Source organism: Ctenocephalides felis, unplaced genomic scaffold (genome assembly GCF_003426905.1).
Source record: "Ctenocephalides felis isolate EL2017-DRISC unplaced genomic scaffold, ASM342690v1 CF-g0.4_SCAFFOLD_01886, whole genome shotgun sequence".
Classification (NCBI taxonomy): domain Eukaryota; kingdom Metazoa; phylum Arthropoda; class Insecta; order Siphonaptera; family Pulicidae; genus Ctenocephalides; species Ctenocephalides felis.
This window is the reverse complement of record NW_020538040.1, coordinates 125447755-125472666: the sequence shown is the minus strand read 5'-3', so window position 1 is coordinate 125472666 and position 24912 is coordinate 125447755. Positions and strand designations below refer to the sequence as shown.

General features: G+C 29.3%; 1 protein-coding gene across 2 annotated transcripts in view; it reads left to right on the top strand.

Annotated features, from left to right (window-relative positions):
• The window catches only part of LOC113376469 (stress-activated protein kinase JNK), a 255416-nt gene extending 235158 nt beyond the window's left edge, over positions 1 to 20258 (top strand). Inside the window, exons 4-10 of one of the 2 annotated variants that reach the window (XM_026616393.1) lie at positions 3734 to 3794; positions 7236 to 7420; positions 11081 to 11210; positions 12338 to 12535; positions 13579 to 13843; positions 17768 to 18051; positions 20090 to 20258. In XM_026616393.1, coding sequence (XP_026472178.1) covers positions 7305 to 7420; positions 11081 to 11210; positions 12338 to 12535; positions 13579 to 13843; positions 17768 to 18051; positions 20090 to 20236 — 1140 coding nt within the window. In that variant the 5' untranslated portion in view covers positions 3734 to 3794; positions 7236 to 7304 and the 3' untranslated portion in view covers positions 20237 to 20258. Of the gene's footprint in view, positions 1 to 3733; positions 3795 to 7235; positions 7421 to 9635; positions 9887 to 11080; positions 11211 to 12337; positions 12536 to 13578; positions 13844 to 17767; positions 18052 to 20089 lie in introns of those variants that run through there. The other variant, XM_026616394.1, reaches the window with a different exon arrangement.
• The last annotated feature ends 4654 nt before the right edge of the window (positions 20259 to 24912 follow it).

The following is a 24912-nucleotide window of genomic DNA, read 5'->3' as shown; positions in this document are numbered from 1 at the left end:
TACATTACGTAACGTCTTGTATCAGACAAATAATGGGATTTGCGGAGAATTTCTAGTTTCTATAGAACGCGAGACTGAAAATTGTGCATCTCCACTCGCTTAAATATCGATTTGTGTAGAGCAGTTATGTATAATTGATTTAGAACAAAGACAAATTATTATATGTATGGTAGAGCGGGGCTTAAATGTCCGCGGGTAAAAGGGTCTACCACCAATATCTCAAAAACATGTGAAGTTAAACATTTTTTGGCAACAATATTTGGAAGTAGAGGGAAAAAGATGTATAATCGGCCATCATCCTAATTGTTACCGGGAAATAAACCGTAACACAAGTTTTAAATAACCTCTATAATAGCTTACATGTGGATGGGGTAGAAAGGATCAATTGAACTTTTACCCTGGCAAAAGCGTGAACAATAAAAAATGGTGAATAAAAAGTAAATTCAGTTAAAAAGGCAATTTCACAAGATATAAATTACTTAAATAGTTATTCCAACTTTACTAATGAATACTTTTAAGGCAATATTAGATAAGGTTATGTACAGTGTTATCTTTGTAAAAAAATTGTTTTGCATTTAAATGATGTAGATAATAACATATGGAACCTGTTTGCCCACTGGCCAGGCCACAAAATTTTGCAAAACATCAAAGAATACATTTTTACAATGATGAATTAGCTGGGAGTTTTACTGTACATAGTCAGATATGTTATTTGTTGATATAATTGGTTTGGTTTTTGAAATATATTTGATCAAAATCAAATTCGACTTTTGTGCACTGCTCTGCTCTACATTCAAAACGAATTGTTTTTCAAATTAGTGTTTATATTATAATTTTTCGTTATGCATTTTAGTAGCTTAATTAGTTTAGATTTAACTTTTAGGTTAAAATATACTTTTTGTTCGAAACGCTGGGAAGTCAACGTAACTTCAATTCTTTACAATCATATAAATATGATGCCTGTATGACGACATATGAGTGCAAAGGAATCAAATTTCAAATCTTGGCATGAGAAATGTTACGTTATGATTTGCTTCGCCAAACAAACAAACGAAATGACATCAAACATAAAGCATTTCACGGTAATACGCATAAAAAATCTATTGTTATATATTTTTAAAAGCACTAACAATACATAACAAATGTTGAATTAGCATATATAGCACATAGAGCTTTCAGGACAGACAATGAATAATAGACCTATTCTCGGATAACTTAGCTATGTTATGTTATCAGTCTTACAGTAGTAACGAATATTTTTGAAATTAGAGTATGTTGGAGATTTGGTATTCTCGTTGAACTTATTTGATAAATTATGTTCTCTTGGTACTTATAGTTTTTTTTGAGCTGTTAGAACGTAAATATTTGATACTGCCAAATGCTGCAAACTAACCTCGAATTATGTCAAAATAACATTAGTTCGACTTCGCGTCTTTTTTTATTCGCAAGTTCAATGCATCAGTACCATCGTCTATATGAAATGTCACCGTCATGTTGTCATTTAGCATAAAACATGTAACCAGGAATAAGTATTACATTTATTGTAATTTGAACAAAATAAATGCCATAAAAGAACTAAATAAGCCCATAAACGTTAGGTACGGTGTTCGCACAGACAGAGGCTTAAGTTAATTATTTGAGCTGCGGGATTGTAGGAAAAGCTCTGACAAACATATTTCATTATGAATTCCGGGATTATTTATGCCCTATGATTTTTATATCAAACATAGCATAGACAGTGTCGACAACAATGACATAAATCATTTCAAAATAAATTATAATCAGAAATTAGTTATTTAGGTATTCTGGAGTTTAGAAAGTAGGTGATAGATTAACGAAAGAATTAAAAAAATCTTATTGATCTATTTTAATTCTACAACAAGTGAAAATGCATTTCATTTTTTGGTTTTTCATTTCTATTTTATCACAGTAACAAATTGCGTCACTAGACGTACTTCTTATTAGTTTTCTTTTTTTATACTTTGTTATTAAGATGTTGACAAAAAACAGCAATGATTTATCGGTGGGGTACGAATCATTAAAAATGCGGAGAAACAAATATTTTTTATAAAATGATAATTAAATTTATAATTGGAATATCATAATTTTTGTACACTATTTATGTAAATGCAATGAATATTAATAGAATTTTTTTATTTACTTAAAATAGCAATTAAGTAACAATGAAGCTATTGTTGCATGAGAAAAAAAAACAATTAAAGTTAGTCAATGACAGGGAATGCAATACCGATGAAAAATTTCAATACCGGCATTTCGGTAATTTTTCGTTTTAAAACCGGAATACCGGTATTTTTATTATCTTAAACAAACGTAAACAAAATTGAGAGTTACTAGTACAAATATAAAAAAATGAATATACAACTACAACTATATTCAACTAAACAATAATAAAACAATAAGTTTATTGTTTTAATAATAATTTATCAAAACTATATCCAATTTGATTAATTCATTATCAGTATCGAGTATATCAGTATTATTATCTTTTCACCACAAACTATCTTATGAGTAAGGAAGACCAAAAACTCATAAAAGATCATATTACATTATTATAATAAACTGTATTGTCTGTATCCGATGTGTTAAATTAGCTAAATCTCCAATGTTTCAACAAAGTAATTTTACCACACTAATTTAGGATTCGATACTTTATCGAGATAAATAATAAGATACTATAATTGTTGAGTATTGTTATTTAAAACAATGTGATGGTTCTATAGTATTTTCAAACTTCGAAACGTGTTCGATAAATAATATTTTATAATTGTAATAAGAAGCAAAAATATTTAGTAATATTTTGTTGATTATGAGTCTGTATGACATAAAATATTTTGGCGCAAATTTTACTTAGAAAACCGTTACATTTTTACATAACATGAAACAAACATCATTATCCATCAGTCTAATTCTATTTATTGTAACACGATATGAAACCCTTAGTAAAGCAATAAATATTCAGTTTAATGACGAGTTGAGATAATATTTGACATTTGTTTATCCTATAAAGTCACTTAAAGATATAGCTGTTTATGCGATCATGGAATTTAAAGATAAATTTGTTCCGAGAAATTTAAACTTTAGTGTATTATGTATCAGATAGCCCTTATGTAAAAATACCAAAAATACCGGTATTTTTAGAGTAAATACCGGTATAAATACCGCCGAAAAATCGGGTATTTCGGTATACCGGTATACCGGTATTTTGGTGTACTAGTATACCGGTATTGCATTCCCTAGTTAATGTTATGGCAGAATATAATAGTAAGAAGAAAAGATATTAATATCAAACAGAACAAATCCAATCATTTATTTATTAAGGATGACTTGTAGTATTGTATAAAATCTTATATAACATTTAAAGTACTTTTTTATTTAATTTTTCAACCCCAATCAGAACTACATAACCTTTCATATTCTATAAGCTGCAATGTACTTAAATTATTAAAAAATCTCCTTCGTTTCTAGAATCCAAGGCATAATGACCCCCTTTTCCTCCATCCTTTTTCTTGGCTACTGTCATATAGGTCAATATATTTGCTTACGGTTGATTTATTTTCAAGAGCTTATTAATATTTTCTTCAGAATAACCAGGTTACCCATATATTAGACACGATATTATCTCATTTGTATCTGCTTTCATCAACATTTTTATTATATTTATAGAATTTAAACACTCTTTCTGAAATTAAATTTTTTTTTTCTTTTGTTGCAGGATCAAAATTATTGATATATTCTCTAGTGTTAATAAAAGCCATGGCCATTCGCTTGTTATGGTAAGTCACTTCTCTGTGAATATCTAAACTTTTATTATAGCATAGACATTTGTTATAATTATAATTCCAGCTAATAAAGTAAGAGCAGATATAAACTTCGATTTAGAAGTTTTACATATACTTAACGTGGTATTCTAGTTTAGGTGCATGAATTTTATAATTTTTGAAAGGCCGTTTGTAAGAAAAAAACAAACAATATTTTTAAAAACTATTTTTATAAGTTAATTATTGTCGTAAGAATGCAGAAAAAATGAAATTACAAAGTTTCAAATCTAGCAGAAGATGAAGTGGGGTTCTCAAAAAATTGACACGTAACCGCATACTTGATTTTGGTCTTCCAAATCATCTGAAAAAAAAAATCTCGAATAATGTCGCATTCTTATGAACTACGGGCAACTTTCAAAAAGCATAAAATAACGAATGTCTCGATTTTTTGAATACACAGGCCAACAAAAAAAAGTTTTTTTTTTGGTGCCTCAAATGTTAGAGCTGATTCTTATAGTATTTTTTGCGCTGATTTCAAATCTGCAAACCATTTTTTTGTATCAGCTCTAGTTTTTGAGATACAAAGAAGTTGCCGAAACCAGGTCCATTCGAGGTCGTCACGGAAAAGAACTTTTCACAGTGTCAACTAATGTCCCAACTAAGGCCGAATGGGTCTTGTAAGTTTGTATGAACGAGTGGGCATATCTCATTACAATAACATTCTGAATTGTATTACTATTTTTTACTTTCGTTCCTTATATTAGGTGCGCAACTAAGTTCTCGCTGTTTGTCAGTATATGGCTTTATCAGTAAGGGTTGGTCGTTTTTGACAAATCCAAAACGTCTTGAAGCAAGCTTAGAGTAAGTAAACAAACTGCGGTGACACATAATTGATTTCGTTTTTGCATTATATACTTCTGGTTGAGTGAATATGTCCAATTTTATGCCTAACAATCGTCATTTGCGGGGAGTATTGATTTTCGTCTTCCATTAAAAAAAAAAACGGCAGCAAAGTGCATCGAGAGCTACGGAAATGTTGCTCTGAGCGAACCAACATGCCATGAGGGGTTTTGTCGCTTCAAAAATGGTGATTTTGATGTTGACGACCACCCTCGTGAAGGAAGGCCAAAACCTTCAAAAACGCTAAATTGAAGGCCTTGTTCGAAGAGGATTCGTGCCAAACTCAAGAAGATCTTGCTTTAGAATTAGGAGTTACCCATCAAGCCATTTCCAAGCTATAGTATGCGTCGGGGATGATTTAGAAGCAAGAAACTTCGGCTCCTTGTGAGTTGAAGCCAAGAGACGTCGAGCGTCGTTTTTTCGCCTGTAAACAACTGCTCCAGCGGCGAGAAAAAAAGAGGTTCTTCATCACATCGTGACAGGTGATAAAAAATGAATACATTACAGCAATCCAAAGACGAGAAAATCTCGGTTCGGCCGAATATTCACTTCGAAGGTTATGCTCTACATATGGTGGGACCAGGTCGGTGTTATTTGTTATGAGCTGTTGAAACCGAGTGAAACCATCACTGGAGAACTGTATCGAACTCAATTGATGCATTTTTTTATAATAAAGTTACATTTTCATCGAAAAAAACAGCGAGAACTTAGTTGCGCACCTAATATCGCATAATATATCATATATATCGTATCTTGAAAACTAAAGCTCATAGAAAAAAACCAATGTCATTTTTGAAATCAGCGCCCCAAATATACTTAAAAACAGTATTAAAATCGTTTGCACCATTTTCTTTGTTGACCTGTGATATAGTGAATTTAAGCTTATATCATAATAAAGAGAAATCCATAAAAAAGATCCTGTAAAAATGTCGGTTCAGTAGAAGTTGAGAAATCGTGGGTATCCTTACCGAAAAAGACAGTTGCGGGAAAAACGAGTTCAAAGTTTCGCGTAATAATAATGTTTTGGTACAAATTTCAATTCAAAGAGTTCGGAGATCCATGTTTTTGTTTCTTAAATTTCTGAACCTAAACATGTTTAATAACATTCCAAACTTCAACAGAGGTCGATTATTGTGGTCAAACTCTTTTAATGTATCTATATCTCCGAAAATATTTGAAATTTTAAATCATCTTGTAGGTCAGACTGGGTGCAGTTGTGCCACTTTTTTTTGATCAGCAATAATTTTGTTGATTTACCTTACCAGCTAGCTAGGAGAAAAGTAAATTAAATGATAATTTGAATATTTGTCTATGAAGGAATACTGAAATGCTATCCTTTAATACGATGGAGAAGTTACAAAATCAAATCATACAATAAATGGGCGAGCGTCACAATCGTGGACGGTTTGACGATGTTTTAGGCACAAACATAGGTTATACGGGAAGCTAACAATATTTAAACAATCACAAAGCATATGAATATATTATACCACAATATAATAAAACGTAACTTTTGAAACAATGTTAACAAAAAATTAACTGAACTATGCGATCACTTCCCTTCTTATAATTAATAAGTCACTATCACGACTAGTCTTATTATTTTTTTTAAAATCAGTCTAAATGTCAATTAATAATAATTATCAGTTTACTAATTAGACAAAATATTACAATAACTATGTATCAATATACTTAGATATACTCGATTTTACCTGAAACGACTTTCTTGGCACTTGATCCAATTTACGCCATCCCTACTTTAAGAATATGAGCTTCCACGAACCAGAAAAAATCTTTTTTTGTATTGCTTTTTCCTTTTCCTTTCTCTTTCGCACTACAAAATGCCTTAGTTCAGTTATCTAAAAAAATATAACAAATATGTTACAACCGTTACCCACAAAATTTGTCACGACCGCCCCCCAACCCACACTTTTGGAGACAACAACAAACTTACTTTTGACTCTTTAAAAACAATGCGACCTGTAGATCATGTTAATGTAAAGCGCGAATAGGTAACTTTTATAAATAAACTATATATTATAACATATCAATTACTAAATGTCTTCACTAAAACAGATTGTATTTTGTATGATAAATAAATAAAAAAATGTAAAGCGCGGATTAAAAGCAATATTACACGGATAGTTTAGCTGTTATAACGAATGTCACTACCGTTGCAAAACCGTACCCAAGTCTCCCTTATATAAATTCTTGAATAGGTAAATTTATTGTTAGAAAATATAAAAAAGTGATTTCTTAACACTTCTAGACTAGAACACCCCTTTAAAAATGTCTACGTAAGAGTTAAGCACAAACAATAAATACTTCTTAAAAAACTCATTACCACAGTTTTGTAGTCGAATTTTAAACACGTTGGTATGAAACACTGTCGTTTGACTTTTAATTAAAAATCTATGATAAAATAATACGTTAATCATTTTTACATTTTTATTGCGATTGTTTCTGAATTTTAGTAACTAGCTTTTTCTTGACATTTAATAATATCTTAGAAATGAAATAATGATAGAGATATAATTTCTCAATTTGTGACTTTAGACAACAAAGCAGTAGCAGCTCAAGCGGCCGCGAATACAGATCGCGCTCCGTCCGGCGTCGCGTGTGACAATGTCGTCGCGCCTCCACAGCTTCTATACGGTGGAGGTTGGGGACACCAAGTTCACCATCCTCAAGAGATACCAGAATCTAAAGCCAATAGGCTCAGGAGCACAGGGAATAGTCTGGTGAATAATCATTACACTTAATATTTCATTAGTTTTGATATTTTCCGGTTAGCTGAAAGCGAGAATACTCGATGTGTAATATCAAGCGCAAATTATAAACTAAATAATTTTTTTTTACTAAATAGTGAATAAAATACTGAATTCAATCATAGTGAAATTTATACGTATAAATATAATATTGCACTTTCGAAAAATCACAAGCTAAATAATTTTGTCGACTAAATAATTGTGTTTGCTATGCTTTGAATAACATTTTGTAAACTATGAATAATTATAAGTTCTATATATATATATATATATATATATATATATATATATATATATATATAAGTGCAGTAAACGGAGAGGAAAAAAAGGGTATCAACTCTGAATTTTTTACTGTGCTCCGATTTGCATGAAATTTTAGAATTAGGTTCATCTTACCCTCAAGTTCAAAAGTGAAAACAATTCGGACTCCACGTATCAAGGTAAGATGAACCTAATTCCAAAATGTTATGCAAATCGGAGCACAGTAAAAAAATTCAGACCTAAAACGCTCCATTATATATGTTCCGTTCATATTATGTTTATAATAAAAAAAATATACATGGATTTCACTATTGTTTTTTCTCTACTTTTCACTTTGTTTATATTTGCCAAACTAGCAATTGATAAATGGTCTTTTGTATAAAAAAATGTGACATTATTGGCCATGTACACAATTTTTTTATGAATGCAAATTCTATAATATTATTTGATCAGATGAAATTATTGAGCTTGTGTATAGTTGATACACCATATCTTTAAAAACTATTGACATATGCTGATGTGACAGAAACAAGCTGCTTATTGTATATTTTTGAACTCATTGTATATATATATATATATATATATATATATATATATATATTTGTGTGTGTACATATGTATATATGTATAATATGCCTGAAACATCTAGTGAACTATATATTCGAATTATGTTAATGATTTTGTCACAATTTCACTGGAATATAATATCAGTTCTAGTTCGCAATTTTGATTTTGAGTATATATTTATACGTCTATATATTTCTAATATTGTAAATTAAAATCAGATTTTTTTTCACTTCAATAATTCTAATTTTCGAACTAGAATTGATAACAATTATTAGGCGCATGCATACTGATTTATATTTAGATATTTATAAGTGGAATATTATTTTTAATTTGTTTAATTATGGAGCATTTAGTTCAGTTTTAAGTTTTTTTACTTCAACTAATTTCACTCTTGATACTTTGTTACATGATCTTTAATTTCAAATCTTTGCATTTTTGCTATCTTTCACAATTTTCAATTAACTTTCATTTTCACATCTACTTAATTCATCATATTTACTTTATATGCAATAACAAATCTGAAATCCTTGAAAACTACCAGTTATGTGTTTGGAAAAAACATAAACTGAAGTAAATTGTTTACAAATAATTGAAAAAAAAAAATACAATTCAGGATGCCTTAGTCAAACGATCAATAGATGCATGTTTATTAAATTTTGTTTCATATATAGTTAAATATAATTTGCAGTTAATTTTATTTTTAGCATTAAGCATCGTTGTGTTTATTCTTTTCATAGATCTAGTTATATTGTTTATTTAAATTACTGTTGTTAATTAATTTTGTATGTGTGCAAATCTGTTACATGATGAAATTTGATCTGATATCTTCTATTTGAGCACTGTTGCATGGTTCCGATCGAATAGTATCGAAGGTATGACAATAATAGTTCGAAATTATCTCAAATTTTTTTACGTGAGAGCTCAAGAGGAAAACCAAACCAGCTCTATCAAGTCTTATTTGTCTGTCAAATGTGAAATTACTATTTTGTAATAGATAACATTTTTTACCGTTTTTTATGACAAAGAGTATAACTGAACCGAATAATCAAAATCTGCATTATTCTTGACTTCTATATTATCTTACTCTTTTCCTTCATAATTATTTTCTAAAATCGATATATATATAATAATATATATAAAATTATAGAATATTTTTTCAATCATCAATTTCTTCGATAGTTGGTCAAATTGGTCAACTTTTTTCCAAACTAACATGAATGCTAATTATACTGACATATGTACTTATGCATATATTACTGTTGATAAAAAAATGTATATAAAGAACTTATTTATATTGTTCAACAAACATGTAAAAATTAAAATATAAATCGAATTCGAAATGATGATATCTAACGTTCAGCTAGCGTTCTGCACAAACCATTGTACTTGCTTTCGTTTCCTTGGATACCATATCGTCTTAATATACCAAAAGAATAAAGGGGTGAGTGCGTAACGGGCAGTGTTGTGCGCCAGCCCTGGTGAGAGTTTGAAGACCATGGATGGCCTGGACACGGGTTTTGCTGCATGGGAATTCGGCGACACCGTGTTCCGCGTGCCTGTCAGATATCAGAACTTGAATCCCAAAGGAGTCGGGGCGCAAGGATCCGTCTGGTAAGTATCAAATGACGACAAGACGAAAGGACTTTCATAAATTTTCGGTATATGGACTTTGGAATAAGCTTTGATTGCTGAATTGTGTCGATATTTTTACCAATTCCAAACCAAGAGAACATTTCAATTCATACATTTTTAAAGATGAGCGAAGTGCATTATCAAGTTTAGCTTAATTCTTATAATTCTATACATATATGATATGTTTTGTTCTGATAATAAAACTCATTTAAAGATTTAAGACGGTAATTATAATTATAAACTACGATAATATTAAAAAGTGTATATATAAATTATATTATCGGGATAATGCATCTGGTATTATTTTTAACTGAACTAACAATACTAATAACACATTATTGCAAATTATTCTAATATCAAACTTTTAAACCCCTTTGATTCTTGCAATTTCTTTAAGCATAGCCTAATAAACTCTTAAATGCTTTGTAAATTTAATGTGCCTCATTCAACAGATTGCGATTCTTCATTAATATCATGGAGTTATGCATGATCTTTGTGTATTATTACATTATTTTATGAACTAAAACCTAATTTATCTTTCTTCCCTACAATAATGTTATTTCAGTGCTGTACTACAAAAATTAATATACGAATTAATTTATATATGTTCACTTACATACATGTAATTTTCATGTTTATTCAATTTTTTTCTATATTGTTTAAATAAACAATTTTTTTTCACGTCATGAAAATAATCTGAAAGGGAAATCTAACGTTCAGAGTTGAGATGTGCTTCTTTCCATACAGGTATCAAATTATCATAGCTTTGTTAAAAGGAAAATCTGATATTCTATATTTTATATATTAGAAATTTTTATTATTATTTAATTTGGACAAAATAAATACTTCCAGTTAAACGATAACTGTTTCACAATGCAAATTCAACATTTTTGCAAACCTAATAACTAACCCAACTTTGAAAATGTTTCAGGTTATTTTGCTGTGCAGGTAGATTGATAATAGAAATTTTGAGCATGCATGCATGAAATAGATGTTTCTGATATAGTTTTATTTTTATGCTTGATTATACTTTAATTTTATTACTGCTTTTTAACGAATGGTCTTTGCATGAACTTTGATATTCTATTGCTTTTGTAAATTTCTATGATTATCTTTGCATTTGTTTATTTTTTTTATTAATAATTAATATTTTTCATTCATTCATTCATTTAGTGCGGCGTTTGATACCATATCTCAACAGAATGTTGCGATCAAGAAGCTGTCAAGGCCGTTCCAGAATGTGACCCACGCAAAACGAGCCTATCGCGAATTCAAGTTGATGAAACTTGTCAATCATAAAAATGTGAGTTTTTTATTTTAGATAATTTTGTTTTTCATAATGCAGTGGTGCCTCGAATACAACGTACGCCTCGCACAATTGGCGACTTTTTTTTTGATGCATCACAATGAACTTTGCTTCTCACAACATACTGGACAAAATACTTACTGGTTGCAAAAATATGTTATTCATTTAGTTTCAATATCAATCAGAAAGCCTCGATGTCCCAAGTTATTTGGACCATGGAAATTTTTGCCCTCGCTGTGAAAATATACTTATTACTATTTTCGTTATTGGATAATTATCTTTACACCTAAAAGATCTTAATAAAATTTTGGAACAGGATTATCAAACACCAATTAGAAAAAAGCCAGTCCGCCGATTTCAAATGCCATCATTGAGTTTTTTGATTAAATCAAAAGAAGTACAAGTAATCATCAATGTTGAGTTTTCAAATATGACTGACGCGATGGCATAATGAAGATCATACCTTCACGCCTATCATTTCCGATAAGTTTTGAAAAGAGAGTTAAACAAAAAACTATCGACAGTTTCCGGAGTTATATGGGCAAAAAGGGAGATAGGACTAAACGAACTTCCTCTCGTAACGAATTAAGTACGTTTGCGAGGCACCTTTAGTATTATTTTTGGGCTTAGCCAGAGAGAACAGCAAGGAGACTTTACCTTCACTATTCGATGATCTAAGAATTTTTAATAAATGGTATTTTTATTGTTGAAACTTTACTTCGATCTGCTACTCCCTATCGAAACCATGGCTACTCCCATGACAATACTTGTGAACACTTTTGACATGTTTAAAAAATCGACATATAAGCGCTTTCCTAAACTATTTTGTAAACTTCTTAATCCTTCTCAACTTGTACGCCTATTCAAGATAATTTTGGTTTGTCTTCAATTGCTAATAAACATAAATAATTATTTTTATTATGTTTTTTTTTGATAGTTTTTAAGCTCATTAGCGTTCAACTTATTTCCTTTTTTTTCTTTACAGAATTCGCATACAAGGTATATTTTTTCTTTACACATATAAGTTTATTTTTTTACATCTTACAAATGCATAGTTTATATTGAAAATTACTATCTTACAATTATTCATAATTCTGTGGTATTTTTCCCTTTTATTTTTTTAGATTATTGGACTGTTAAATGCCTTCACGCCACAACGAAGCTTAGAAGACTTTCAGGATGTTTACTTAGTGATGGAATTAATGGATGCAAATCTGTGTCAGGTTATACAGATGGACTTGGATCATGAGCGAATGTCATATTTACTTTATCAAATGCTATGCGGCATTAAACATTTACATTCAGCTGGCATTATCCACAGGGTTTGTATATTCTACCACTTACAACTTCTTGATACTTTTAGTGGGTAATTATTTCTATTGAAACAAATGGACTACTACTGATTTATTAGTGATTTTGATCAATTTTATTGCAATTATCAGTTGTTTGATGGAATTTCTATTGTTCATTCATTTTTGTTCACTTTTGGACAAAACGACATAGTATTATTTTATAAGAACTACAGGGTAGTTCAATCGAGATCGAAAAAAGAGAATTAAAGTATGTCAAAATGCTTTTTACTTTTGCTCTAACTACTTCTAAAAACAGACAAAAGGATCAAACGGTAAAAAGATGAAATTTGAATTTATTTTAAATAACTATATTATCTTCTCCTAAGGCCGGCGAAAGCTGGTTGAGATATATGATTTGTTCCCTTTGGGCTCATGCGTTATTAACTAATGTCCCAAATAATTTATTTTTGAACTGTCTTGAAAATTAGTATTTCATTATATTTTTACTCTATATGCCATTTCTCGGACAAAATATTGTGTAATTATTTATATTTTTCCTTAATAAATTTTTATTATAGTTTCTACCTAATTTAAAGACTATGTTACTGGTAATCAATGATTCTAAGATCAGTAAATCCATTGCGACCGAATATAATATTCATAAGTAAATAAATATAATTGGAAAACAAAACACCATGTTATTTGGTCCATACTTCTCCTATATCTCTAGTAATAAAAAATATAACGTTGCATATTCTGAATTTGATCATAGTCCAAACCTAACAATTGCCCTTTTTGTTCCATATTCTGACATATAATGAGATTCACTTTCTTTATGGTGTTAATGCATCCTAGTTTTAATTTAATTTCTCTGGTTTTTTGTGTAATTTTTCTTTTACGTATTATTGATAGTGCATCGTCAATATTGCGTTTTTCACACGTCGAAAATTTAGGCATTTTATGTAAGATTTGGAAAAAATCTAGTGTTAAGATTTTTTATATTTTAATCAATAAGTATTTCAAACATCATGTTGTTTACTACCCTTCTAAATATTTCCTATTTAATTGCCTAGGATCTAAAGCCGTCCAATATCGTCGTAAAGTCCGACTGCACACTCAAAATTCTTGACTTCGGTCTGGCACGTACTGCCGGCACAACGTTCATGATGACGCCTTATGTCGTGACGCGTTATTATCGCGCACCAGAAGTCATCTTAGGAATGGGATACAAAGAAAATGTCGACATTTGGTCCGTTGGCTGCATCATGGGCGAAATGATACGCGGAGGTGTGCTGTTTCCCGGAACTGATCATATAGATCAATGGAATAAAATTATTGGTAAGTAGGAAAGATAATCATATAAATCTAATATCTGGTTTTGACAACTTGACTTTATGAAGAAGTTCTACTAGGTATTATTATATTCAGAATTATTGTATCCGCTGATTAAGGCGCCTACTCACCTTAGTCCTACCACCTATAGACTTAGTTATATCTACTACTTAAAAATATATATAGTATTAAGTCTGAGATTAACTTTTCTTTAATTATTATTTACCAAGTCAAACTCAATTATTAACTGGTTAACTGTCATTGACGAATATACTCGTCATGGAGAGGTAGCAGAAATTTGTGTATTGAGGAGTATACTCGTCGAACATATAATACTTGAACCATTGGCTAGTTAGAATGCAATTTTTGAAACGGACAAAAACGAAATATGTTTTCAAATTTGAAGGTATTCAGAATAGTTTGAGGCTAACCCAGTTAATACTTGCAAGTTATCTGGTTAAACTAAAGCTTAAAGTGAATGAATAGTCTTCAAGTAACAAATATACTTAAAAACTATTAAGTCGCAGGGTGCTAAGTATGAGCCATTAAGATGGGTCCGAGATAAAGCCATTATTTTTTGTCTTACCTACTTTGTCTTAAGCTCCAAGAAAAAACATTAGAATCATATGTTATTATTACGTTAAAAGTCTTACAACTGAGTCCAAAAAGTTGTAAGAAACTTCTCAAGTCACATATTTTACATAGTTTTATATCCTTCTAATTGTAAATAAGAATTTATTTAAGAATTTCTATTTAACGGTACCCAATGTTGTAATTTATATCAGAAAGAGTAAAGCTGTTGTACGACTTGAGTACTCTTGTCCTGGATATACTTTAAAGTAACCGATAACCTCTATGGAGGCCTCTAATCATTTGGTTTTGCCGGATGAGACTGGCTCTTCAAGTGCCAGCTATCCTGAGGCAAACTTCAGAGAGAACCAGCTACTAGATGGTTCAATTAGTATTTAGCCCCTATGACCAGTTCCGACGATCGATTAGCACGTCAGAATTGCTACGGTCCTCCATCAGGGTTTCCCTTGACTTCGATCTGACCAGGCATCGTTTACCATCTTTCGGGTCTCAGCGTGTACATTCTCGGTGTAAATAACTTCCGATGAGCGAGTCTCATCCGGTAAAGCGAATGATTAGAATTAAATAAGTTAAGTAGTATTCAAAGGAAAGTAACCACACAGATGTTTAGTTTGTTTTACACAGATATGTAGTTTTAAATATTCTATTATAGGGACCGATTCTGCCGCATAACAGAAAAATGTTATGGCAAGGCCATGCTACGCTTCAACTTCTATACATTATGCTACTGAATCATACTGAATACTGTCAAAATGTCATGTATTTGCTGTGCATTCAGGCGTTTTACACATAAACTGCAACGTCACTTGTATGTTATGAAGCTGGGTCAGAAGGTCCCTGTTGTCTAAGATAGTTTTTATAACATTTGTGCAGTTTCTAGGTTAGATTTTATATCCGACAACCTGAGAAATACGTCTGACTGCACACCAGCCACATGGCTTTTGTAAATATTTAGTATGGAAAGTTCTTCATAACATGGTCATAACATTTTTCTGTTATGCTGCAGAATTGGTCCCATAGTCGATGTTTCAATTGAATTTAACATCTTAAATAAATTGTTATTTTAGAAAATCTGCATTAATTAGCTTTAGACAAAATATAAAATAAACTGTTCATAAAAAATATAGCTGAAGGATTCTTTTTACATTTATTCCATTTAAGATCAATTACATCTAATTTTTATCCGAACTTATTTATGTAACAATTGATATTATATTGGAAAATAAATATAATTTTCCAATTTCAGATTTAACAAAACATGCAGTACAATTTTTTTTAATAAAACAGCACATATTATGACATTATCTAAGTCACTTTTAAGGAAGATCATGTTTACAAAATATCTAACAAGAATTAAGAAAAACGAATTTATATAGATCACAAGCATTTACTTCTACAGCTTAATGCACAGAAATGTGACTTGTTTAATCATCCGTTAACGTCTTTTTATTTAAATTTATAACTAGTGGGGTGGGTGGCATCGTGCCTTAAGGCAAATTGCTGGAACTTCCCGTACCGTAACGAAACGTTCGAGGAATATTGAATGTTTTCAAATAGATTATTATAAATACTGTATTATTGTCTAATATTTATAATAATTATATAAACTGAATTGCAGAGTTGAAATTATTTGTTTAAAGTATATTAGAACTATAGTCAGAATTAAAAATAAAATCTGAATTATTTTCGATATACAAAAAATTAAAAAAAAAAAAAAAAAAAAAAAAAAAAAAAAAATGGTACAAAATTTTTTTTTTCCAAAATTAATTATTTTGTTAAGACAAGCAGAAAGTTCTTTGAATCAATTGAATCGGACGCTTAGTTCTCTCAAAAACTGCCATTTTTTGTACATTTAGCTCTGTATCTCCGAAATGGCTGGGCCTGCCTTTGCGAAAAACTAATAACCCTTTCTCCCAATCATTACTAATGGAATGTTTTTAGATCATTCAAATCGGATGCTCCGTTCTCTCAAAAACTCGATTTCTATTTTCTGCACTCTTTGCTCCTTATCTCCGTAACTGCTGGACCTGTCTTTGCCAAAAACTAATCAGCTCTTCTCCTTATTAATAGGAATCGAATGTTTTTTAAACCATTCAAATCGGTTGATCCGTACGCCCGAAAACGTGGACGAAAATTTGTATCCATACATACATACACACACACACACACACACACACACACACACACACACACACACATCCATTTTTTCTGAGGTATGCCAAAACGTTCAGAAACCTTCAAAACGTCGAGAAATGTAAAAATTTTCAATTCCGATTTTCGGCCCATTACAATAACTTACCCTACGGGAAGTTAAAAATAGACGAATTTATAACATTATTTTTAAATATAATTTTATTTTAAGTATGACAAGAGATAATTATTCGAATATTCCAGTCATGGTGCAATTCATATATAGATTTCTATTGGATTAACCTTGTTTTTATAACCATTTGGCGCACATGTATTTTAACTATATATTTTTTTATATTTTACATATAAACACAATTTATGAAGTATTTGAACATTTTAATACCTGTGGTAAGTGTATTTCATGGTAAATTAGTTCAAATGTACATTATTTCTATTCAATTTAGTCGATTAAATACTTTCATCAATAAAATTAATGCGTCTTTAATGTGAATAGTAAATTTATTATCTTATGGTTATTTATTATTTTGTGTATTGACGAGTATAGTCGTTATGTGTCCAAAACAGTGACCACTTACTAATAAAATTGAAATATTTAAAAAAAAAACTATATTCAAAAATGTCAAGTGTATAAAATAAGTAGTTGTAAGTGAATTATGTATTAGCTATTTAAATATTTTTTTCTACTGTTTATTTTGGATTTTTTTAAATATTTGATATTGAATTTAATTTGTTTCTAGTTCAATATGTTTGTTATATATGATTATGTTAACAAAGAAGTAGAATGTAAGGAAAGCATTTTTCATTTTTGCAAAATAAGCCTATATTTTTTCGGATGTTTTACCAGCGCGACTTGCACTGTTATTGACGAATATACTCCTCATGAGATCGATTCGAACGACTGTGCACACTGCACGACGTGAGCTACACAGTTAACTTGTCAAATATTTTGGAATTTGAAAAATGTTAGAAATAATAAATATATAATTTGAGCTGCCAAATTAAACCTAGCCAGCCTCATGGGAAAAAATCGCATTATTAATAGTTTTGTTTTGGAATAGTAGAAGTGTTTTAGTTACTAAGTTGAAAATTTAGGAATTAGATGATACTCTTTAGATAATACTTATTGTTTTAAATAATATATATATATATATATATAAATAAATAAATAAAATTTTGATAAATTTCTAGAACAATTGGGCACCCCTAGTCAGGCCTTCATGCAGCGCCTGCAGCCGACGGTTCGCAATTACGTTGAAAACAGGCCGCGTTACCAGGGCTACTCATTCGACAGATTGTTCCCGGACGCCTTGTTCCCATCCGACAGTAATGAGCATAATCGACTGAAAGCTAGTCAGGCACGCGATCTGCTCAGTCGCATGCTGGTTGTCGACCCAGAACGACGGATATCAGTCGATGACGCGCTCTTACACCCGTACATAAATGTGTGGTATGATGAAGGAGAAGTCAACGCTGTAAGTTATATTATTGTATATTATTCAATTAGTTTGTACTAGAGTTGGGCTTATCATATTCGAAGCCGGATCGGTTAGAATATAACTTCGCTTCTGAGAGGAGTTACAACCGCAACTCTGTCCACCCTGGAACCTAATACCCAACACAAATGTGTTCAATAGCTTGTTGTGCATGTGACTAAGGATTTGTCAAATCACATGAATAAATGAAATTCATGTATAAACAGTTCAAACACATTTGTTCATATTATTACAAAAAATTACTATTTAAGCATTTCAATATGCATACAAATCTGATATACCATGCCGAAAGATAGGCAATAAAAATACTGAAATATCAAAATATTAAACCACGAAAGGAATACTAATATTTATTAATAAAATATTTAAAATTACATTATTTTTTTTCAATTCGCAAAAAAATCAAAAATAATAATTTTTGCACATCTTTACGTTTTCGAGGTATGTAAACATTCCGGCATACCTTAGAATAAATGGATGTATGTGTGTGCGTGTGTGTGTGTATGTATGTATGTTTGGATACAATTTTTTGTTCACGATTTCGGGTGCACGAATAAACCGATTTGAATGATTCAAAAACATTTTGCTTATATTGACGAAATGAAAAGTTGATTAAATTTTTAGAAAGACAGGTCTAGCGGTTTCGGAGATACAGAGGAAAAAGTGAAAATTAAATGATGTTTAGCGGTCGAAAATGATCATTAGACATATTATGTTCATCAAATTATCAGATATTTAATAAATTTTTGAAAAATGAGTACTAATTTTGTTAAAAAAAATTTTAGTTCTGTATCAAGATTTTTAATTTTTTAAGTTCACTTGTACATTTCAAACAAATATCAAAATTATCAACAAAAAAATATTTTTTAAAGTTAAAAATATATACAAAGTTTTATACTTTAAATACAAATTTTACATTTATAATTTATTTTAAAAATGTATAAATTTCATATACGTTATTCTAATCATAAGCAGTATATTCTCTGATAGATCCCCTATTCGGCATGTTCATGTAAACAATCTCAAGTGTTTTATGTGAGAAGAACGTTGCTATATAATATATGAGAGATAAAATATATAATATTTATAATTATCTTTTTGAAAATATTTAAAACAATTGTTATTAATGATTGATCAATATTTATTGCTACTGTTTTTTTTTTACCTGGAACGTTTAATTATGGTACAGAAAGTTCCAGCAATTTGCCTTAAGCATGATGCCATGCACCACTAGTTATTTATAACAATCAGAAATGAATTAAAGAGCTAATGTACGACAACAAAGCTATAATTGAAATAATAATAGGTAGGGCAGGGCACAAAAGCCAAATTTGACATTCAGTAATTATAGTGTCTACTCCAAACCAAATGAACTATATCACAATGTATAACATGTATCAAACAATGTTCAGTAAAATTAAGTTAATTCAAAATTGTAGAAATATGTTTTTTATTAGTTTTCTAAAATTTCTTATCTGTCACTTTTTACCCAATAGACGCGTGTAAAGAGGAACAGCCAGGGGCAAATAGATACAGTATCTTGTTTTTAAATTTAAAGGGATTTTATGGAATAATCACTACATTACTTAACCAATGCGAAATACAAATTTTATAGGCACACATGTATACAACCTTAAACTGGTATTTTGTCTAAAATATTCATCAACAGGGTTGGAATAACTATTAATTTAATTTATTTCTTGTAAAATTGCGTTTTTTATTTAACTTAATTTATATTTCATTTACTATTTGCCAGTGTAAAGGTTTAGCTGGTCCTTTGCTTCTCATCCACATGTAACCTTTTATATATGTATGTTTTTTATATTATATGTTGAATCTAACTTAAGAATAACAATATACCTTCTAACACGTGAAACGTAGGTGTACATATAACTGACTCTTGAGGCAGTCAACTGTAGTTTGTACTACATCTAACATTTAATCCTTTGCTCGTTAAAACATACCAGGAATTTTCAATATTGTTCGACTTGTTGTTTAATACATTGTCTGATTGCAGCCTGCTCCTGGTCCGTACGACCACAGCGTGGATGAGCGCGAACATACTGTGGAGCAGTGGAAAGAATTGATTTACCAGGAAGTAATGGATTACGAGGGACGCGGAAGCAATAATGAGGTAGCAGCGGAGGCGGCCGCCCAGCGGTAGACGTGCGGTAATTTCGCTATAGAAAATTAATAATTTGATTCAATCACTAGTTCATTTGGACAAGTATAACATTCTGAATTATCATTCTTTGGGAAAATAGACTTAGTTCAATTGTGTCTTTTGCTTGTTTTGTTTGAAAATAGTCTTATTAATATTGCACTTGATTACAATTTGGTTGTTAAATGGCTCTCAAGCTATAAATTTATAATGAAATATTGTTGTTTATTTTAATTACCATTTGTTTAGATAAAAAAGATTGTTATTGGTAAACCACTTTTGAATAATAAGAACATTTTCTCCTATTTTTTTCTAGTTTCTAGTATATTTTTATCAGAATTGTGTGAGTTTTATTAAATTATTTGTTGGCGTATGATAAAATGTGCAATATGATTTAAATTCAATCAGTGAAAAATGTTAAAAAGAGTGTGAACAATTGTAAAACTTTTTGAAATATGTGTGTGAATTTTTTGTGCAAATTGCTAAATTGAACAATACATTTGGAAGTGGGCTATGAAAAGTATAACTTTAAGATTTATGTATCATGTTTGTATTTCAGTTTTAATATTAAGATGCCATTTATTAACTGTTTCAAAAAACGAAAATTAGTGATATTTAAATAGGTAATAGATAGCATATTTATAAACTTTTTATTTATTTAATGTAGTTAATAATAATATATATTAACTATACATCATTAAAAACAAAATGTAATATTTGTAAGTAACATCTTTCGTATTTTGTTAATAAAAATTTAATCTTGATCTATGAATAACTAATAACTAATGTATTTGAATTAACACAATTTTATTTTAATATTTTTTGGTGACCTTCTAAAATTAAGATACTATTCAAAATAAATTAATAATATTTAAATTGATTACTCTTTCTTTAAATTATTTTTTATAAGGAGTTTTTAATTTTTTGCGAGTATAGCACCTTGGCTATTTATATAATGTATGAGTCTGTAATATTTAAAACAAACTGTCGTGTTTGATGTTTTTGTAGAATCTTTCATCATTTATTTTAGTAATATACTTAAGGATAATCATGAGATAGTTGTAATTAATAAAGCATACTGTCAGATATTAATTGACAATAGTTAACATACTATTCATCATAGAATATTTAATGATAAATAAATTGTAGTATAAAATATTTATACTCTTCAGTTTTTTTCAAAATAGCAGCATTTGCTATATTTGAAAGGTTTTCAATGATTTGATTAATAATCTTATGTCAGCCTCAAATGGTACAATACTTTATTGTGACTGGAAATACTGAACAATATTTGCTACTGAAAGAGGTTTACTTCCCGTCACTGCTTATGGTTACATAAATGCTTGGAACTAACTTGTTGCAAAATTATCTTGTAAAGCATTATATTATTTTCTGAACTGCATGAATTATAAATTAAATATTTACTCAAATCTTGGTAAATAATTTTTCGAATAAATTTATAATGTTTTTTATGTGTTAAGTAATAACATTAAATAATATTTATTTTGTTATAACTTCTGTTTAATATTTTCTCATCAATGTTCAGAAAATTATGTAATGCAATTTTTTAAGAAAAGATGCTGTTATATAAAAACTAGAATGTATGTATAAATTTTATAACAAGTTTCTGGCAGTTGAAGTATTTTATTTTCAATAATATTGTTCAGCTCTATTATTTATATGATAAACTGTATATATCACAAATCTATAATGCGTGATGTAATATGTGATGTATATATTTGAAAACAAGATCAATGATTTAGTTTTGGTTTTAGATTAAGTTTAATTGAATGCATTTGTGCAAAAAAAAAAATTAAGTTTTTCTGCATATTGGTAGGACTAATTTGTTTAAACATGACATGCTTATTAACACTCTATTTTGAAATGATTAATGAATACACTAATATTTATATGCTGATAAAAAAACATATTTTTATTAATTTTAACATTGGTAAATTTAACAGACCTGCGAGTCAATTTTTTTCAAAATAATTTGTTCATACTGATTAGATGGTATTAGATGGACTGATTACTGACTGGTATTGTGAAAAAATGCAGAGAGATTTGTTTTATATAATCTATTTGAATCTATGATATAAATGTTGCAATCCATATGATCTCCTATTATAAACTACATATAATGAACGTCCATCCTATAAAGGCTTTATGATAATCTAAATAATAATTACAATGTGCATTAATTGTAAACACATACATTCTATTAACATTTTGTATGACAGTAAAATCCGTGGTGCAATTGAAAAAGAAATTCTAAATATATTTTCTTGAATCCTTTTAGAAAAATGGTTCGATTTTTCTTTGAATGCACACATGAACAGACAAATGAACTGTTTTGTTCTTAATAAAATTTTCCCTTTTATTCAAAGTGTAAGTATGCATCCTACCTTTTATTTGTAAGGCTAAGTAATATATGCAAATATATATGAAAGTATATTGAATATAGAATCTAGGTAATTAATATTTGTAACTTGTTTTATGATGTTCATACAGCAGAGTAAAAATAAATAATGTATGTGAATAAACTGATGTGAATAATTTAAAAGAATGTGTATTTGATATTTCAACTGTAAACTACCTGAAACTTTCATAATGCGATGTGTAGCTTAGAGTAGATTAATATACAAAATTTAGTTGTAAAAGTGGTAGCAAGCAAAGTTATAGATCAAGAATCTACAACAGAAATCAAGATCTACAACTGAGTAAACCTGCTTAAAACTTTTTTTCTGCTGCCTAAATATATTACTAACAATTACTTCAAACATAAGAAATAGAGCTGTGATAAGCTCAGAAACTTGAGAAACAATTTGCTAACTATTGATAGTGATAAAACTGGTAATTAGAGCTTCATGTAATATATCTCAATTTGAACAACTATCATTTTGCATGAATAAGAACAAAATATAGTGATAAAATTAATTTGAGGGAGTTGTAGGGTCTAATTATACTATCTAAATCAAATAAGTAATTGCAAAAGGTATTTCATGAAGTTCATGAAGTACTATAGTTATCTGCTCTAAGTTTCATGAGCCCTGAAAAATGTTTGAAATGAAATAGGCAGAAATAAATAAGAAAAGGCAATAAGTTAGAAATGAAGGTCTGTGTTAATTATAACTTCAAGAATATAATTGTTTCAAATAATAAGTCGTTCTGTGCAAAAATTATATATTTTGCAAAATATTTCATGAAAATAATAACAAACATGCAAGTAGTTTAAATTCCATTTATTTTTAAATTCTAAACGATCAAATTGATATTTTAGCACTCAACTTGCTTTTAGAAAATAAAATCCTTGTGCTACTTTTGTTCTTTCGAGCCTTTTGAACTTTATCTTTTTTCATTTCATATCATCTTTTTTTATAATACATAATGAAGATTGCAGTATAAAAATGTCGCATTAAACATTTAAAGTCAACCTTCTAATTTCATCACTCAATTAAATTTTTTCTATTATAAATCTTCACAAATATTGATATTCCTGTAACTTTTCAAGTCATGACGATAAAACATTGGAAAATGTGCAGATTGCAAATTGTTATTTAGATTTAGTATCTATGGGATCTAATTTTAGCACTAAAAATCACTTCGGTCATGTATTGAATATTGTTGATAGAAATTTAGAAAGGCATTTTGGTTCTGGTTCTGTAATGAAGATTTCCAGCATCCAGTAAGCAATGCAAATTTCGGTTTATAACGTGATTATTTCATCAATATCTTGGGAAAAAACAGAATTGAGTTGTGGCTTTTTTAAATGGCTTTCACATCGAACATTTTCATGTTCAAACATAATTAATACGCAGTCGCAGTAGGTTAACAACGTTAACAATAAATTTATCGAAATAACGCGTTGTTTTTTATTTTTTCGTCTTGTAAGCCATTCAAGTTCAACATATCGGTTTTGTACTATTTCAGAATAACAATCGCATTAATATTTTTAATAATATGTATTAACAAGTGCCAAGAATATACGTCATTAGGTGCTTTTAGAACAATTGGAAAAAAGATGAAAATGTAGAGAAACAGGTTTTTCTGTTTTTGGATTACTCAGGAATCTGTGCATATATTAGAGAATAAAACAAAGAGTAATTTTTTATGATTTTTTAAATAACGATGACAATGAGTTAGATTTTTCAGTTTGCTGAAGTTGAGAAAAAATAAAGAATATTTTATAGTAAGTATATTACAATCAAGTATTAATTAGAAGTTTTAGTATCATACAATATTTTTAAAGTGTAATTTGATAAATTTTATTTATAATCATTTTATAATTTATTTATGTAATCTCACTTTGACAGAAAAAGTGATGCCATTGTGTGAAAATACACAATTTCTGGAACACTTCAGCAGAACAACATGCTATAATTATGATATATTAATATATCACAAATATACCAAGGGAGTGAATTTTCTAATAGAAATAAATATGTACTATTAAGGAAAATATGTGCATTTCATCAGGTAAAAAAATGAGTTTTATTATCCCACCGATACAAACAATAATTAATTATAATTTAAATTGTAATATTTCTATGTTTGCGGGGCACCATACAGCCAGCTACAGGGATGTTAGTGATCGCTTTTATATAACTTTAAGTACTTTGCAAGAAAAACAGCGAAGAGTTACTTTAATAATCAAGAAAATTATGATAGAAAGCACAGCA